Source organism: Brachyistius frenatus, unplaced genomic scaffold (genome assembly GCF_029030835.1).
Source record: "Brachyistius frenatus isolate BFR_SWC_R1_liver_20210118 unplaced genomic scaffold, ASM2903083v1 Contig_103, whole genome shotgun sequence".
NCBI classification, from domain to species: Eukaryota; Metazoa; Chordata; class Actinopteri; family Embiotocidae; genus Brachyistius; species Brachyistius frenatus.
The window spans coordinates 291,280-309,536 of NW_027210702.1; the positions used below are offsets into that span (position 1 = coordinate 291,280).

Sequence of the window (18,257 nt, forward strand, 5' to 3'; positions counted from 1 at the left end):
GCGTGCGCTGTCTCAGCCATGCGCTGATGAATATTCAGCGAAGCCCCGCCCCGTTCATCAAATATTGACCACGCCCACAAAACATTCAATATTTCCGTCAAACCATGTCTGTGCAACAAAATACAACTATAAAAGATCAGAGGTAGAAAATATATTTACATAGGGTGGCTTCAAGTAAAGTTTTGAGTTATGGTGAGGTCTTTCATTAAATTCTAACATGCTAAATAACATTTAGTGTAGCCCCGCCCCATGGCCTTGATTACCCCCCCCCAACCAAAAAAAATCAGGGAAGTCATGTTAATACATCTTTATGATTAATGCCAATAATGTCAAAAGTAGCTACATTTCCTTAAAAACACTTTTACTTAAGTAAACAGAGACAAGAGCATATTGACACGGTTTTACTTTTACTTCAATAACAGATCTGAGCACTTCTTTCACCACTGCACGTTGCTATGGAAATAAGGTATCTGACAAAATACAGAAAAATATACATAAAACAATAAATCATAAAAACCTCAGCTCATCATAATGAATCAATATTTGCTTATTTTTAATGTAAATTTTTTTTTTACAGTGTGAATACTTTTATGATAGTAGTGGATTATTCTTGTGTTTAATCCCTTTCACACCCGTGATACAGCCGCACAATCGATATTAATTATTACGGCTGATTTCTTGCCCTGTCAGGAGTGTGTTGCGCTGCAGTAGGAGTTGGTGGATTGGCGTTCCTGTTAGCGGTGGACAAATACAACCCTTATCATCCGTCTCTGTACAAAAGACTTCTGTGAACTTGTGTAATTGCTAAACTTCAACGTGAGCAGAAGTCTAATCAGCCAGTATAAGCGAAATCTCCTGCGGGCCTGTGCCGAGTCTTCAGGGGTCGTGTTCGGTTCATTTGCGTGGTAAACCTTTTTCACGGTTTTTATTTGGGGGATCGCTGCTGTGATGCAAATGTAACCGAGCCCTTGTAAAGGTTATTAGTTCCACCAGGACTTCCCTTTATGTGACATGTCCAAATAAATGTCAAAAAGAAGGCAGCGGTTGTTGTCGTATCAGCGGAAGTCACGACTACTTCAATTACTGTAAGATTTTTTTAAACAGCGTGTGGAGTTTGACTTATAAACCACTAGAAATGTAGTCTGAGCATCTGTGTCTCTGTTCATGTGTGCGTGAAAGAAAGAAAAAGACAAGGGACGATGAAGACTGTTTTGGCACCACAAGTTATGGCCTGCAGCTACACATGGCGAAGCTGGAATGAAACAGATATTTCTTTCTTTCTTGGTGTCCCAGATTGTTCCTCCTCGGAGAGAGATTGAAATACAGCAGGGCGAGAGAAACCCTGTTCTCTGTATTGCAACTATCAGAAGTGCATTTGTTGCATACGCCATTGTTTGATTTGAGACACTTTGGAGACAAATTTAAGGATGATCATTCAGGACTTTAATATCACTAACAACATTTTGCGCTGTCGTTCATGGCCCCCAGAGGACGAGGCCTATGACTTTTGACGATGCTCTGGCTTTATGAACACCCGCCGTGTCTTCCCTCAATATGAACTGTTTTTTGTTTTGTTTTGGGGGTTTATGAAAAAAATACTCAAATAAAAGGTGTTCCCGTTGTGTCCAGGGCTCATTAGGAGAGGTTAACATGCTAAACGGAGATAGGAAACATGGTAAATATTCGACTTGCTAAACATTAACTGAAGGAAAAAAGCTGAATGAGAACATTTAATTTCCACTCAGCAACACAAAAAAACCGGTAATGACTCCAGAGTGAGCGGCAGCAGGACTGTATCAGTGTTTTGAGGCTCACACATGGTCTGATCTGCAGCTCCTGACTGCATTGTTCGTATTAAGGTCAGTGCAGAGGGTGTGGTGGAGGTTAGGAGACGGACCACAACAGTGATTATCATCAGGTTTTTGTGTCTTATGTTTTATGTTCTGACTCAAACAACAGCTTGTTATGTAATGATCTCCTCTTACTCTTTTCTGGCTTTTTCCACCTGACTACTTATTCTCTTTCCTGGTTTGTATTTGTCTTTTCCTTATCCATCATATGCGCCTTGTCATCCTCTGTGTCTTCTTTCTCCCTCCACAGATCAGTTTACAGAGGTGTCCCTCCCCAGGGGACAAGGTGGCTCTGTTTTTCTCTCACACACATCAGTGTTGTATAACTGTGGTGACATTTCATTGGCTGCAGTGAGTCCTGAACCTCAGGCCTCAACACATGCTAATTCAAACTTTACACTTTGACTGCGTATCGACAGTTGGAGGAGAAGTAGGAGAAAAAGACAATATACTGGTGATTATTTCAGATATTAAAGTTTTTCATAAAATTCTTTGAAAGAGATTTCTGGTTGCACCCCGAGACATTTTTAATCGTGAATAAAAAATGTTTTCTTTTGAAATGAAAAGGGTTATCATGAAGGGGATTTTTATGATTAATTCTGAGAGCAACAAATGAAACCAAAGTTTTTGCCTCTTTAAATGTAATAGCTTCACGATTAGCTGCTCATCTGTTGATGCATGTTGTGACAGGCCGTCTCTGATTGGCTGCTGCTGCAATGATGCAGGTATGACTCATCTTCTATTCTGAGCCGTGGAGTTTGACATGGGGTTCCTGACCTTTCATCTCCTTGGTGACCGCTGTGATGTCAACACTTCCCCCCCCCCCCCATCCTCCTCTTTCTGTCTGCCTCGCTCACTGCAGGTTTGTTTGGCATCACGGGCGAGAGGAGGGGGAACATCGAAGGTGGAGGACACGCAGTTTTTTTATGTCGATGATGGGTTCAGTTTCCACCACGCTGCCGCTGCCAGACAATTACTATTAGTCCTCACGTCATCGCTCTTCCTCACTGCCTGTGCTGACCCTGCTAACAGGCCTGAGGGGATTCACTGTAGCACCTGCTCATGCTGGGGAATATAAATCTATACTAATGACTTCTGAGACATCTTTTAACATTAATCAGGACCAGCCGAACCTCCCTCAACGACCACAAACAAGACAAGTTAGTGCCCCAACAACAGAGGTGCGCATATAAATCTCTGCTTTGATTTACTGTCTCAGGAATGAGTGATCTCTCGTGCTTGAGATGCAGAAATGCAACAGAAAAGGAAAAACAAGTCATTTTACAGTGCAGCCCAACAGGACTCGTCTTATTCCATTTTGAAAACAAAAAACACTTCACTTTGTCCCCTGAATGCCCAACAATAGCTTTTGTCTGCTCTGTGCAGCAAAGCCAGACTCTACCAGCAACAAAAAAAACAACATGATAGCCAGGTAATCACAGAATCATAATTATCTGTCTGCCTGTTGCTCTAACGTCAAATTTAGGTTTTTATATAAAAAAAAAAAAAAAAAAAATCTAATTGTAACTTTAAAGCCAAAATCTGTAATTCTCTGTGTTTAAATATACAGGCCGTGGGGTTCTGTGGTTGGTTGGTTGGTGGCAGCTGGGTGGAGTAGTGGATGTGTAATAAATGGTCATGGGGGTGGACGTAGTGGAGGGATGGAGAGGGAGCATGCATCCAATTTTCCGTAATGTCTTCGCAAATAGCTGCAGAGCTGTGAATTTAAACTGCTGCAACATAATAGCTCCTATTTTTTCATATTTGCTTACAGAATATGAAGACGCCGAAGCTGCCGTGATGTTTTCCCTCCCTGTTACAGTCTGTCTCTCGTTGGGAGTTCAGAAGTTCAGAGAAAAGAGGAGATGCGCGGCAAGGAACACGGTCGAGTAACGCCAACACCGTAATGAAAGCCAGCCTCATTCTTTGCATGCTGTTACATCATCTACGCACTCCAACTACAAGGGCACGTCCAACTGCTTTACTCAGACTGATGAACCTCAGTGGCTGCTCTCCCGACCAGATTCAGTCCGCTGTTACGCATGAACTTGTCTAAAGATAATCGAGTTGACAGCCTGAGAAAAAGGATGTGGACACCCGAACATGTGTACTTCTTGATCATCTCTTTCCAAAACTGTGGCATTAACCTTCGGCTGTAACACCTCCTCTCTCTTCTGAGAAAGGTTTTGCATCTCACTGGCCTTTGTGCAGGTCTCTCAACTCCTTCCACACTTAAGGTGAACAAGGTTGTCCATACTCATCTGGCCAAACGGTGCATTTGCAAGACTGTGGCCAAATCAGATGACTGTACCGCCCCCTACTGGAGGACGGATCACATAACAAACCAGGACACAAACGCCTGAAGATGTACAGCACAATAAATCCATGCAATCAAGTGCTGCTGTTCAATCATGAAATTAAACTACCGATTAATATATGCAACATATTTTTATTTTTCGACTATTTTCTTTTATCTATTTTTCTCCGTATATGTTGGTCTTAATATTTCAAAGGCACTTCCTGATTAAAAGGTCGTAAAAACCAACAAAAGACGCAGTTACACCTGACTTGAGCTGCTTGGTTGCTGCCGTCACCACTGCATGGTCTTCGATCGGGTCAGTTTCCGGGTCAGAGCGTGGCGGACCGTCAGCATGTAGGAGCGGCGGTCGGGCAGCGGGCGCTGATGGTCCAACACCAGCCTTTAAAACACACATGAAACCAAACACCAGCTGTCAATCAAAGAACAAGAAATCATACAATACATGTTCTTTTAAGCCCTGGATGGTTTTCTCCTGCAAAATGTCTCAGAAAAGACACAAAACAACCAAAACAAGATGTAAAAAGGCCACAAAGAGTCATATAATGGACAAAATTAAGACTCAAAATGCCCACAAATAGATACTGAATGGCTGAGATGGAAAAAAAAAAAAAAAAAAAGTACTGACAAATGCAGAATGACTGTAGAGAGACAATTTAAGAACAGAACGAGATTTAAATAAGACACAAAGAGATTGAAAACATCTGGGAGATACACAGTTGGAGACACAAAATTACAACAAACGACACAGCTCCAGGATTTGTGGTTGTTTAGTGTCTGGGAGTCTCACTGCTCAGTAGGAGGGGTGGAGGGGCCGCCTTTGTTTAGTGATCCATCCAAGCTTTAGACATCAATCGAACACGACTTTAAATTTGCCAATTCAGCTTTACAAGGACAAAATGTTTTATTCCGATTTTGTTTGGTTTGCTTGTTCCTCAGGATTTACCGTAATTCTTTCCAGCTGTGAGATGTTCCTTTATTTCTTTATTATGGGAGAACAGTGTCCCTCAACAACACCAGCACTGCTCTGACTACACAAAATAAGTGTTGCATTTCCAGTAGAAACATGCTTAGAGTGAGTTTACGTCGTGTGCTCGGTGTCAGCATGCAGCCTGTGTCACGTGTTGTGTGTCGGATACACACCTGATGAGCTGAAACATGGCGGCTTCCACGGCTAAAACTGCTTCGGCCACGGACAACTCCCTGAAACCACACCTGCATACATGCACACGCACACACACACACACACACACACACACACACTGAATGTTTCAGTTAATTAGCCAACATGCAAACACACAAACTTCTTATATAGCATATGTAAAAGACTCTAAACTGAGCAGAGGATAATTTCTGCTTTTCTCATATCATTTTCATCAGAATAACAGTAACAATATAATAATAATACATAATAATATAATAACACTGTTTAATTCATGTGAATAGTCAGTATTGTGAAGATACTTGGAAGCAATAGAGACATCTAAATCCATATTCAAAATAATAAAAAATAATAAAATAAACAGGAAGAAAATATAGATTATGAAGTTAAATATAGTAAAGAAAAGAAGATGAGTTCAAACTAAAGAATACAAACATGAGCACACAGACCTTAAATCCTTGGCGAGTCTCTGGCCCTCCTCTGTTGTCACCTCCCTGCCGATCTCCAAATCTGCCTTATTGGCTACGAGCACTGTGGGAACAACACACACACACACACACACACACACACACACACACACACACACACACACACACACACACACACACACACACACACACACACACACACACACACACACACGCGCAAAGATTCAGTGGACATACACTCCATGTTTGGTAGAGCGTCCTGTGCAGTGTAGGTGGCAGAATAAACTACAATGTGTGTGTGTGTGTGTGTGTGTGTGTGTGTGTGTGTGTGTGTGTGTGTGTGTGTGTGTGTGTGTGTGTGTGTGTGTGTGTGTGTGTGTGTGTGTGTGTGACAATAGACAGATGTCAAGTGAGAACAGAAATGCGCAGACGTGCAGGTCCAGTAGTTCAGCAGCTTGTGTATTTCTCCAGCTGATAACGTCCTTATATTCTCTAAGCAAACTTGACACGTAGGAAACCTGAGATAACTTGTGCTTTTTAAAGCTGCTGTTGGTAATAAAAAAAATGAGGTTTTCCTCATATAAAAAGTACCCAGACTCTGTTTGGTTTGGTCGATGAGCTTTTTGAGTCGCGGGACCTCCAGGAAGCTGAGGCGCTGTGTGATGGAGTAGAGCAGCAGGAAGCCGTCAGCCCAGCGGATGGAGGACTCCAGGGAAGCCGCAGAGCTCTCCTGGAAGAGCAAATGTAAAACAAAATTAAAAATAAAGTGATATGTGGATTATCAAAACAATGTCATAGTTAGAAGATTTGCCTGTTTATGTGTTTATTAGTCAGATTTAGACGTGATTGTGGACGTATTTTGGAGCCTTGAAGCTGAGCTACTTCCTCCTTTTTCCAGTCTTTACACAAAGCTGACTGTCAATCACAGCTTCCTGTGGCTTCATAGTTATCAATGATGATCAAATGTTCAGACTTTAATACGCTACGGCCTTTGTCAAGAAGTCAAGACAAACTGTCCTTCAAAATAAAATGTACGTCCACACAGGATGTGAATATTAGATAATTTCACATTACTTTTTAAGATTTCATTTTATGCTTTCATATTAATGTAATTAGAAATATTAAAAACAGGAACAGTTGTGATTCTTCACTATTGAATATATTAACGCCGATGACATACAGTTTACTTTGTGTTTTACCTTACAAGCTACGTCCAAAATCTCCAGATCGACGGCATCCTGCTCCACCAGCCGGCTGCACCTGTAGGTCACCTCTGCAGAAAAAAATAAACACACGTCCCTCTTCTTGAATCCGGGCTGGGGAGCGATGCAGCCGAGTGGGAAGATCATTTTTCCAAAACAAAGTCTTACCCTTCTTGTGGTCGTATTCGCCAATAAAGCGTTTGGTTATAAAACGAACACACAGAGCTGAAAGACACAAAACAGACACGGTCAGCGGAGACTGAACACTCTCTCTCATGTCATGTGTTGCGTCACCGCTGCTTTTAGAGTCTTCTTACCTGCCTTGTTTAATCAAATGAACAAGTGCTTTCTCTGTGTTTGGGTGGAAGAAGCCTGGAAGCTCTGAGTGTGTTTGACTTCTGTCTGCTCTTTAAGGACTCGCTGTATTTTAGGACACATTAAAATGTTGCTCATTCAAGTGTCGTGAATCTGAATCTTTCACTACTGGAGTTCAGCAAGCATGTCTTGTGTTTCTGGGGAATAGCCTCCGTTATGTACACATGAACTTCAGACACAATAAATCAGTGAATATAATCGTTAAGGTTCACTCATAAAGGCAGAGATGCTCTTACTGCACGATGGAAACAAAAGCGAAGGACAAAAATCTCCCCCGGATGTGATGATGAGACATTTCTGGACATGACATGATGATGGGTGAACTTACCACCCGTGTAAAGTTTCCATTTTTAGCAAGAGCTTCTACACCGCGACCAACGGTTGACCCTAAACTTCACATCTCTTTTATGAACACGTTAGGATCTCCAACCCACGCTGCCGTCACATCGTCTACTTTACCTGTTTTTCCAGTGTTTTGAGCTCCCAGAACGAGGAGTTTAACTGGAACCATTTTCCCGCCGGGGCCACTGTTAGTGCAGCGTGTGTCCCTTCATGAACACCCTGCAGGGAAGAGGACGGGAGGACGGCAACGAGTCACAAGACAGAAGCATAAGGAGCAATGAAAGCTTCATGAATCTAAATTTATATCCAAACAAAGAGTTATAAGCGAGTACGAACCTTACTAGTAACACGGCGCCGTAGCTTGTAATAATACTGACCTTAAAGTAGAAATAAACTCCAGATATGGAGAGGATTGAAATAATGAGCTCACTGTCCAGACACTGAGCAGACAGAGAAAGGAGAGACGGGACTGTCTTCTCTCCTCTTCTGTTTGCTTAGAGGAGCTCTCTCTCTCTCTCTCTCTGTTTTAGGGAACAATATAAGACAAGAGCCATTTGTCTGCAGCAACAATGTCCAACTCTACACTCAAATCCCATTTTACATCCACTCAGGACACGAGTTACAGTCACGTCAAAGCCTCTAATGTCACAGATAAAATGTGCTTTTATACCTGATATCAGCCTCTCATCTAAAATACTACATCAGCAGTTTATTAATATAGTAAATATTGAGCCATCATCAAATGCATTTAAACACATTGACTTGTAATTGAGTCTTTACATTATGTTACAGCTACTTTTTCCTAATAAATGTGAAGGATCTGATGAGTTTTTCTATTCCTTTGAAGGTTTTTGGAGTTAAAAACACAGCAGCAGTTTAAGTGCTTTAAAACTTGATTTGATCTGAAGCGGCTCTCTGAAGACAACAAAGAAAATATACATGAAAGAATATTTTCTTTCGAGCCGGGAGTTTATTTACTCATTTCTGCATGCAGTGACCTTGACTTTACCTCTGAACTCTGCAAAGACCGACTTCTTTCTTTTAATCTTCTGCATCTCATCCGCCAGGACGGTTTGGAAAAAGCGGCCTGGGAAGTTTATAAATCAGACATTTTAACATTAGGTATGCCCGTCTAGGTTAGAAGTTAAAATAGTAGAAGAAAGAGGTTTTTACCTGGTAAATGATGAGATCAATTTTTACCCCCCAAAAAAAGTGACATCTGAAAAGTAAAAGTCTGGATATCTGTTTCTGGTCTGCATCATGGATCACTTGCAAGCTTATAAAATACAAACGCTCTTATATGAACGCAACACGATAAATGAAAACCTCTTCAAACTGAAGTAAAGACATTTGTAAGATTTTATTAATTATTATTTATATTTCTGCTTTATTCAACAAAGCTCGTTCCCGGCAGCGAGAGCGACTTAAGTGCATACAACAAGCACGAAGGACATCTTTAAATAAAGGCGTGACATTGAGTTTGTTCAGAGAAGTGAGGAGTTGTTTCAGAGTTATTGTTCTTTCTGCGGCGGCGTTCAGCAGATAGACGGCTCGTCCACGGCGTCGGCTCCTTCTGTGATGGCCTTGACGCACTTGGCCATCGTCTGGGAAGCCCTGCTGATGGAGTCTGAACACAGAGGGACTCAGTGTTAGCAGATCATTTCACATTTTTAGATATTGTTTTTTTTTTGTTTTTGTTTTTTGTTCTGTGTAAAAAAAGAAGGAACGCACCGGTCATGTAGAAGTCCTTTGCTGTGAGTTGAGGTGGGATCAGAGGAGCTGCGATGAGCTCCTGGTTCACAACCTGAGAGGAGCACAGAGACATCATCAGGAAAATCTGGTCAAGAAGCAACTCGTGTGTGTGTGTGTGTGTGTGTGTGTGTGTGTGTGTGTGTGTGTGTGTGTGTGTGTGTGTGTGTGTGTGTGTGTGTGTGTGTGTGTACCTGAGCGAGCTCGTTGGCCTGTTTGAAGTAGTTCGCCCCCTCCACGTCGTCGTAGCGGACCAGGTTGGGGGAAACCTCGGCTAGTCTGGATCGGACCTCCTCCAGGGAGTCGTAGGGCAGCGTCACACCCGCCAGCTGCAAACACAAACACACACAAACACACACACACACACACACACACACACACACACACACACACACACACACACTTTTCATTGACCTCAATGTTCAGTACCAGTGTGAAGGTCAGTGCACACGCCGTCAGTGACGTCCTCCTTACTTCAGATATGGCTCTGATGATCTTCCAGTCCTCTCTGGCCATCCCAGGAGCAGTGACAGCTACCTTGGTGTGTTGGCTCCGCCCTTCAGTGTTGACATAAGTGGCATTTTTCTCCGTGTACGCAGCACTGGGGAGGATGATGTCGGCCATCGGTGCTCCTACGTCTCCATGATGACCTGGAGGGGTGAAAAAAATGTATGGTATTTCCACAAATTAGGAACACTGGGCATCTACGGAGTGTGTGCACGCTGCTCCTGTGTCTTTATATGTGTGTGTGTGTGTGTGTGTGTGTGTGTGTGTGTGTACCCTGGTAGATGATGAGGCTTTCTTTTGGCAGGTCGGCTCTGGTGATGCAGCCGGCGTCAGCTCCCAGCAGGAGCAGGACTTTGGGGGGATTGTTCCTGATGGCTTCCACGCCGGCCTTGTAGCCCAGATCCAACGCAGCCACCTGACTGGCCACTCTACGCACACACACACACACACACACACACACACACACACACACGCGCGCGCACACACACACACACACACACAGGAAAAATATGTATCAAATCTCACTCTCTCTATTTGTGTTGGGAGGAAAAAACAGCAGATCACAGGCAACTCAAAAGGTGCAGAAAACGTCAGCTGATTTATCGAGAGCATCGCGGAGTTGTACCTGTGCAGGACGTTGAGGACTTTCCAGCCCTCCTCCACGCCGCTGCTGGTTCTGGCGTTCTGAGCGACGGTGGAGACGGCGCTCAGAATAGCAGCTCCGTCTTCTCTCTGCAGAGCGCTGCTGCCCACGACCACCACCGGGCGCTTAGCAGCCGCAAGCACCTGCACACCGGGGAAGGAAAGGGAATTACTAAAAGGAGCAGATGGTAGAAATTCATCTCAGACTCTGTATGTGTGTGTGTGAGATTGTCCATCACCTGGCAGAAGGGGTGTGTGCCATCAGCCAGCTCCTTCAGTACGGCCGTCTCCTCTCCCAGGTGGTCGTAGGTGTAGCTCAGGTCAACATTGTGACCCACCACGGCAACGTGCAGCTCATTGTGGAGCCAGCTGGGAAAAACATTAAACACCAGTCAGAACTTGTTTTTTTGTCCCGTGTTGAATCTAGTCATGAAACATATTTTGTTTTGAGCTTTACCTCTTGCGGATCCTGGCGTTGAACAGCGGGGCTTCGTAGCGCGGGTTTGTTCCTACGAGCAGCAGCACATCGCATTCCTCGATGCCGGCGATGCGGGAGTTCAGGAGGTAGTTGGAGCGCAGGTCAGAGCTGGAGAACGACACGACATCAGCTGATAAAGTCACGGGAACGACACGCTTCACACCTGAGCAACGATGCGAGGCCCGTCGCCGTCCTCACCCTGCTCCCGCCATCGGGAAGAGCTCCTCGGTGCAGAGGTTCTCAGAGTTCAGTCTGTTGAGGACGTCTTTGAGGGCGACCAGAGTTTCGGCGTCTGCCATCCCTCCTGCAATGGCTGCCACCTCATTCCCCTGCACACTCTGCAGCTACACACACACACAGATTTATGTTAACCTCAGGACTAAATAACTTCTGCAAAATGGACATAAACACGTTAGGCTACATTAAAAATAAATAACACGCTTACTGCTCCAGCAACACGAGTGAGAGCGTCCTCCCAGGTGGTCGGGGTCAGCTGACCTGACTCATCCTTCACCATCGGCTGAGTCAACCTCTGCCTCTTCAGACCATCATATGCAAACCTGCACATTGTGGTCGCAGCATATAAAACTATTTATGTAAAACAATTAGTAATTGTAATTCTGAGTCAAATAAATCAGATGTATTTATTTGTGGATGACCTGGTTTTATCAGAGATCCACTCCTCGTTGACGTCTTCGTTCAGCCTGGGCATCACCCTCATCACCTCCCCTCCCCTCGTGCTCACCACGATGTTGCTGCCGACGGCGTCCAGCACGTCGATCGACTCAGTTTTCCTGCAAAAACATCAGAGGACGAAGCTAAAGAGACATAAAACTAACAACTTAGATGAAGTTCAGAAAGCTCCGTCGCCGTTTGCTGCGGTTCTGCGTGCTGACCCGACCCATTCCCACCTGGTCTCCCACGGCCGTGCGGTGAAAGCGTAAGGTTTGGAGGTGAGCGCTCCGACGGGACACACGTCGATCACGTTGCCCGACAGCTCCGACATGAACATCTTCTCCACGTACGTCCCGATCTGCAGGTTGTTTCCCCTTCCTGTCGTTCCCAGGTCTTCAACTCCGGCAATCTCGCTGGCGAAGCTGTAAAAAACAAATAAAAAAAAAACACACGGCATGAATGTGCTCATTAAGTAAGATGATCACATTCTTGATAAGTGACACAAACACGGAGGTTCGTGCTGCGCTCACCGGACGCAGCGTGTGCACTGGATGCAGCGGGTCATGATGGTCTTGATCAGAGGACCGATGTTTTTGTCCTCCACTGCTCTCTTTCCTTCTGTGAAGCGGCTGCGGTCTGAACCGAACTGCATGGACTGATCCTGAGAACACAGTTTCCTGTTAGATTTCTCAATTGAACCACGTGACGCTCGTGTGGCGGCATCGATTAAAGCATCTCGAAGCCTTTTATGTGATTTTTTTTTTTTTATGCTTCGTGATTAGAGTATCTTAACCCCAGCGTACCTGCAGGTCACACTCTCCTCCCTGATCACAAATAGGACAGTCCAGCGGGTGGTTGGCCAACAGGAACTCCATCACTCCCTCTCTGATGACACACACGTTCAAAAATCCTGGTAACTATAGTTTTAACTTGATATTTTAAAAAGCCTGCTGCCTTGAGCGTGACTCGTATTTGAACACAACCACGTAGCGACCGCTGGAGTTCGTACCTGGCTTTGCGCGTCTTCTCTGAGTTGGTGAGGATGTTCCAACCCTTCATGACGGGCATGGCGCAGGCTGCTACCGGCTGATGACGCACAAATCAGACATTAATATTCAGGAATTAACAGCCACATCGGTCCTAAAGCGCTGATCTTTTTTTTTTTTTACCTTTGGAGCTTTCTCTATCTCCACCAGACACATGCGGCAGTTTCCCGCCACCGAGAGGCGCTCGTGGTAACAGAACCTGGGGATCTGAACTCCCACCTTCTCACAGGCCTGATGGGGGCAAGAAAACAAGACGACAAAGTCGGAAATCACAACAAAAAAACTCAAATTAAATCACGAGAAGTCCCTGAAAATAGCACACAGGCTCAGATCCACCCGCGTCTTACCTGCAGCACAGTCGTCCCGGGCTCCACCTCCACTGGTTTCCCGTCAATAAACACTTCCACCATGTTGCTGGCGGCGCGCACCGGAGTACGCACCCCCCCCCCCCCCCCCCCCCCCCCCCCCCCCCCCCCCCCCCCCCCCCCCCCCCCCCCCCCCCCCCCCCCCCCCCCCCCCCCCCCCCCCCCCCCCCCCCCCCCCCCCCCCCCCCCCCCCCCCCCCCCCCCCCCCCCCCCCCCCCCCCCCCCCCCCCCCCCCCCCCCCCCCCCCCCCCCTCTCTCTCTCTCTCTCTCTCTCTCTCTCTCCCCCCCCCCCCCCCCCCCCCCCCCCCCCCCCCCCCCCCCCCCCCCCCCCCCCCCCCCCCCCCCCCCCCCCGAAACTTTACACAAGAAGGACAACTTTATTCAAATAAAACAAACTCAACCAATAAAATAAATGTTACAATATCTTTTTTTCCACAAACATAAAAAAAAAGGACAATGTCCTGTCTTGTTATGTTTAACATTTTACAACTGAATGTTGCCAAAAAGGAAAATAATAATAATGATTTGAGTCATTACACACACACACACACACACACACACACACACACACACACACACACACACACACACACTCAGGTCTTACCAGGGGTGGAGGAAGCCAGGTTGCCCTTGGCGGCTCCGGCTAGAGCTCGGCCAACGTTTGGCAGTCGCAACATGACTCTGAGAGAGAAAACAAACATGAGCTCACCTACATAACAACTTCCATAAAAAAAAAAAAAAAAAAAAAAATTGAAATCCAATTCCACATAAAAGCAATAAAAAAATACTTTAAAATTTTTTAAATTTTCCCTTCTTTTTTATTGATTAATTGATGGATTTTTTTTTTTTTGGTCTATAAGACGTCATAAAATAAAATAAAAAAATTGAAATCTAATTCCACATAAAAGCAATTAAAAAAATACTTTTGAAAAAAATTAATTTTCCCTTCTTTTTTATTAATTAATTGATGTATTTTTTTTGGTCTATAAGACGTCACAAAATAAAATTAAATGTTGTCAATTAACGTGTAATGCTGCACATCCGAAGCACTAATTGTGTTATTTACAAACATACAACATGAATTCTCACGTTTTAAAGTTGTATTAATGCCCAACATCACATTTTACACATCTGGAGCACTTTAACTTGAATTTCCTTTCAATAAACTGCGCAAAAGTCACATTAAATTAATTTTAATTCTTATTCTGCATAAAGCTGCACTTGCAGGCTAACAGCGTTAGCTCCGAGCACCACTCAAGGACACGGGCGTGACGTCACGTTAGAGGTGAACTGGAGATAAACCGTCAAATACTTCGGTTTTCATCACATCACGTGCAGAGTTTTGTGCTTTCATAAGCGCGTTATATATTTCGTGGCTCTTACCTTTCGCTATTTGGCCTTCTGGACCAGAACAGCTGTGATCTGAGTTACGCTACCGGCCAAACAGCGTTAGCGGAAATGGCACGACGTCGAGCTTCCGGTTTGAAAGGAAGTGTCGGATTTCAGAATAAAAGCAGCGCAGTGGTTGTTTTTTTTTCTTCTTCTTTTTGATTTGTCACGTGCAAAACAGCCACAAAAACAAAAACAAAAAAAACCCAGATGTAATGCTGTTGTTATTAGTTTTAAACCAACATGAACGCACGCGGACCCTACGTCACTGCACTACAGCTCGGTTTTCACCTTCGACTACGTTTCCCACAATGCACCGGGCGCGCAACCGGAAATAACAACGTGTGCACATTCGCGACAGTTCAGGAAGCGAGCGGCTGTTGAAACGAGCAAGAGTTGGTGCTCTCTCCTCTGAAGGAGGACCACGAAAACAGGTACATGTTTCCTTACGATTAAAAACAACACGGTCGTGACCGACTCGTCGACTTGTCACCTCGTCGATGACGTCACGTCCGGAGCCGACAAAACGTGAATCTGTGAAACCGGTTAGCAACAAGCTAGCTGGTATCTGCTAGCAAACAACAGCGTTTACTCACGAATCTGTATTTTAATTATATATTCGTGATATAAATATCGTGAAGTAGGTTACCTGGTGGGGCGTGTTACTGCAGCTCCTCCGGGTGTTGGATGTCAATAAGGAGCGTCAAACATCAGCCTCTTGTCCTCTTCAAGTGTTTTTAGATTTAAATCATCACTTACTAAATTAAAAGGTGGATTATTAACATGTTATAACTATATAACTAATCTGGAGTTAAGCTGGTTAAAAACATGTTAGTTTATTCTATATTTTATGTATTTATGTGGTTTGATTCATTGGTGGAGAGTGTGGATTATATTTATATATATATATATAAAAATATATACATATATCTTGTGAGGTTTTCTTGAATGGACTATTATATATATATATATATATTTTATATATATATAGATATATAAAATACACTGTAGTGTGTATATATAGTAGTATATATATATAGTAGTATATAGATATATATGTATATATATATATATATCTATATACTACTATATATACACACTACAGTGTGGATTATATATATATATATATATATTTTGTGAGGTTTTCTTGAGTGGACTATTATATATATATTATATATATATATATATATATATATATATATATATATACTACTATATATACACACACTACAGTGTGGATTATATATAAATATATATATCCTGTGAGGTTTTCTTGAGTGGACTATTTTGTTGTTGTTGTTGTTGTTGACTCACGGTGTCTTTGTTGTTCCTTTCAGCACCATGTTGCCGACCACCTCGCCCAACAGTAACGGCGAGCTGAGCTCCAGGGACGCCGCGCGCCACACGGCGGGCGCCAAGCGCTACAAGTACCTGCGGCGGCTGCTCTACTTCAAACAGATGGACTTTGACTTCGCCATGTGGCAGATGCTCTACTTGTTCACGTCGCCGCAGAGGGTCTACCGCAACTTCCACTACAGGAAACAGACCAAGGACCAGTGGGCCCGGGACGATCCCGCTTTTCTAGTCCTGCTCAGCATCTGGCTTTGCGGTAAAAAACAAATCTGATGATGATGTTTGTTTTCCCGTCCTGATGTTGCTGCACTACCGAACACTTTATTATTGTGCAGTGTCAACGATGGGCTTCGGGCTCGTGTTGGACATGGGAGTCCTGGAGACTCTGAAACTGCTGCTGTGGGTCGTCATCGTCGACTGCGTCGGAGTCGGTCTGCTCATATCGACGTTTATGTGGCGAGTAGTCGGTTTGGCTGGTTTCATAAGATATAATGACCGACATCTACTCCGTAAAAGCCTCCCGCTGCACGTGACGTTGTGATTCGTTGTCGTTTCCAGGGTGATCACCAACAAGTACCTGCTCAAACAACCCGGCAGGAACTTCGACGTGGAGTGGGGCTACGCGTTTGACGTTCACCTCAACGCTTTCTACCCGCTGCTCGTCATCCTGCACTTCCTGCAGCTTTTCTTCATCAACCGTGAGTCCATCAGCGTATCTGCAGTGACATCATCAAATTCAAGGCTTCTGTTAAATCTGTATTTTTATTCGGCTAAAAAAACTGATTTCCGAGTCTGAATAATGTTTCTGGAGCTCAACTACATTTGTTGTACTTTTTCTCTCTTTTTTTTTTGTGCCATTCATAATTGATCATATTTCCACTTTATGAGTAAAATAAATGCAGGGCAGTACATCTGATTATCATGTTAATTTGACAAATAACTGATGCTCCTGTTTTGTGTGTTTCAAGATGTGGTGGTGATAAATTCAGACTGGTTCCTGGGATACTTTGTGGGGAACAGCATGTGGCTGATCGCCATTAGTTATTATGTCTACATCACCTTCTTGGGGTACAACGGTGAGTCTAAATACAGCGTTCGACCGCTCTGAAGATCTCTACAGCCAATAGATTCGCGTGAGAAGATTTCAGGTTAATTAAGAGGAAAGCTCACATTTCTGTTGGACTCTTACTGATCTGTAACGCCGTCTCGTCTTTCACTCCTCACAGCTCTCCCCTTCCTGAAGAACACCGTGGTGCTGCTCTACCCGTTCGCCCTGATCGGCCTCATCTACGTCCTCTCCGTCTCGCTGGGCTGGAACTTCACTCAGGGTCTCTGCTGGTTTTACAAGTACAGAGTCCAGTAGAACCGGTTTTGGACACTCGCCGGCTCCGGGCCGACTCGACAGTCGTGTTTTTTCAACTCGCATTCAAGTGACAATGAATCCACTTCCAGCTGCTGTCAGTCAACATCTGGTTGACTCTCAGTGACCTGGGACTCGGGGTTGATTGAGCTGCTTCACTCCCACTCGGCTCTCACTTGATTTTCTGTTTGGCTCTTTTGTCGAGCTCCTAAGTCAGTAATCAGTGATGTGTTTGGACTCGTAGCAGAAGCAGGGGGACGGATAAGACGCATCTTTTGACGTTGCTCCTTTTGTATGATTTGTAAATAAGTACTGTGGCAGATTGTAATATACACACAAAGGATTGTTTCTGAGGAGGAAGTTTGCTTCTTTTGATTTTTTCTTAAAAAAAAAAGACTAAATCCTGGTTATTGAAGAGGAAAAAAGGAAAGTTTCTGTTTTTTCTTTCTTTTCTTTCTTAAAGTGTACATTCCAGAGCACTTTCAATAAAAGGTTTTATTAACTTTAGTTGCTTTGGTTTTAATGTGTGGACGAAGAAATCAGAACCATGTTTTGCTGTTACTTCTCCCAACCGCTGCACAGTTTCTCTTTTAAAGCTGGAGCATCACCGGGTCGAACATTGATGCTCCTGGTTCATATTACTGTGCAAAATTCAGGCTGAGGCAGCTGGAGATCAAAGAGCTTTAAAAAAAATAAAAAAATCTCATTAGTATTACACGGTGGTTAAATCTTACTCGATATCAGGCTTACTTATTTTTTTCTTCATCTGCCTCCACCTGCAGGAAAAAAACCTCAATTTGTTTTAACATAAAAATGTCTTTGCAGTACAAAAGGAGAAAAAACCCAAACATGTTGCAGAATATCATGCCTTTAATAATAAAAAATAAAAGATTAAAAAATACAAATATTATTGCTTGAATGTTTTGCGGTAGTTTGTCCATATTCTGTTTAGTTTATTTAAACATTTTTCAGTAGCAGTTACAGCAGCTCCCCCCCCCACCCCCTGAGTTCACACAG

At 43.9% G+C, this 18,257-nt stretch overlaps 3 protein-coding genes across 4 annotated transcripts; 1 reads left to right on the top strand and 2 right to left on the bottom strand.

The window, feature by feature from the left end:
* Positions 1 to 771: 771 nt before the first annotated feature.
* LOC138628635 (ras-related and estrogen-regulated growth inhibitor) lies at positions 772 to 7,872 on the bottom strand. The gene is made up of 7 exons (XM_069711783.1): positions 7,794 to 7,872; positions 7,128 to 7,184; positions 6,957 to 7,030; positions 6,346 to 6,487; positions 5,779 to 5,869; positions 5,311 to 5,382; positions 772 to 4,549 (listed from the first exon to the last, which is right to left on the bottom strand). The coding sequence occupies exons 1-7, from the start codon at positions 7,843 to 7,845 to the stop codon at positions 4,441 to 4,443; spliced, it is 597 nt and encodes a 198-aa protein (XP_069567884.1). The 5' UTR covers positions 7,846 to 7,872; the 3' UTR covers positions 772 to 4,440.
* A 1,145-nt stretch (positions 7,873 to 9,017) lies between these two features.
* Positions 9,018 to 14,610, bottom strand: LOC138628654 (NADH-ubiquinone oxidoreductase 75 kDa subunit, mitochondrial-like). 2 transcript variants are annotated; one of them, XM_069711818.1, is made up of 19 exons: positions 14,522 to 14,610; positions 13,745 to 13,819; positions 13,121 to 13,220; positions 12,897 to 13,004; positions 12,737 to 12,813; positions 12,531 to 12,612; positions 12,258 to 12,388; positions 11,964 to 12,149; positions 11,712 to 11,846; positions 11,498 to 11,612; positions 11,251 to 11,396; positions 11,032 to 11,160; positions 10,814 to 10,943; positions 10,558 to 10,718; positions 10,206 to 10,360; positions 9,900 to 10,075; positions 9,620 to 9,754; positions 9,408 to 9,480; positions 9,018 to 9,303 (listed from the first exon to the last, which is right to left on the bottom strand). In XM_069711818.1, the coding sequence occupies exons 2-19, from the start codon at positions 13,813 to 13,815 to the stop codon at positions 9,212 to 9,214; spliced, it is 2,202 nt and encodes a 733-aa protein (XP_069567919.1). In that variant the 5' UTR covers positions 13,816 to 13,819; positions 14,522 to 14,610; the 3' UTR covers positions 9,018 to 9,211. The 2 variants fall into 2 exon arrangements, with proteins under 2 accessions (XP_069567919.1, XP_069567918.1); XM_069711817.1 differs by lacking the exons at positions 13,745 to 13,819; positions 14,522 to 14,610 and having other exon boundaries at positions 13,121 to 13,208.
* A 262-nt stretch (positions 14,611 to 14,872) lies between these two features.
* Positions 14,873 to 17,747, top strand: unc50 (unc-50 homolog (C. elegans)). Its single transcript, XM_069711766.1, has 6 exons — positions 14,873 to 14,961; positions 15,865 to 16,136; positions 16,216 to 16,336; positions 16,439 to 16,578; positions 16,849 to 16,956; positions 17,107 to 17,747. Exons 2-6 carry the CDS (start codon positions 15,869 to 15,871, stop codon positions 17,241 to 17,243), a joined length of 774 nt encoding a protein of 257 aa, XP_069567867.1. The 5' UTR covers positions 14,873 to 14,961; positions 15,865 to 15,868; the 3' UTR covers positions 17,244 to 17,747.
* Positions 17,748 to 18,257: the final 510 nt, after the last annotated feature.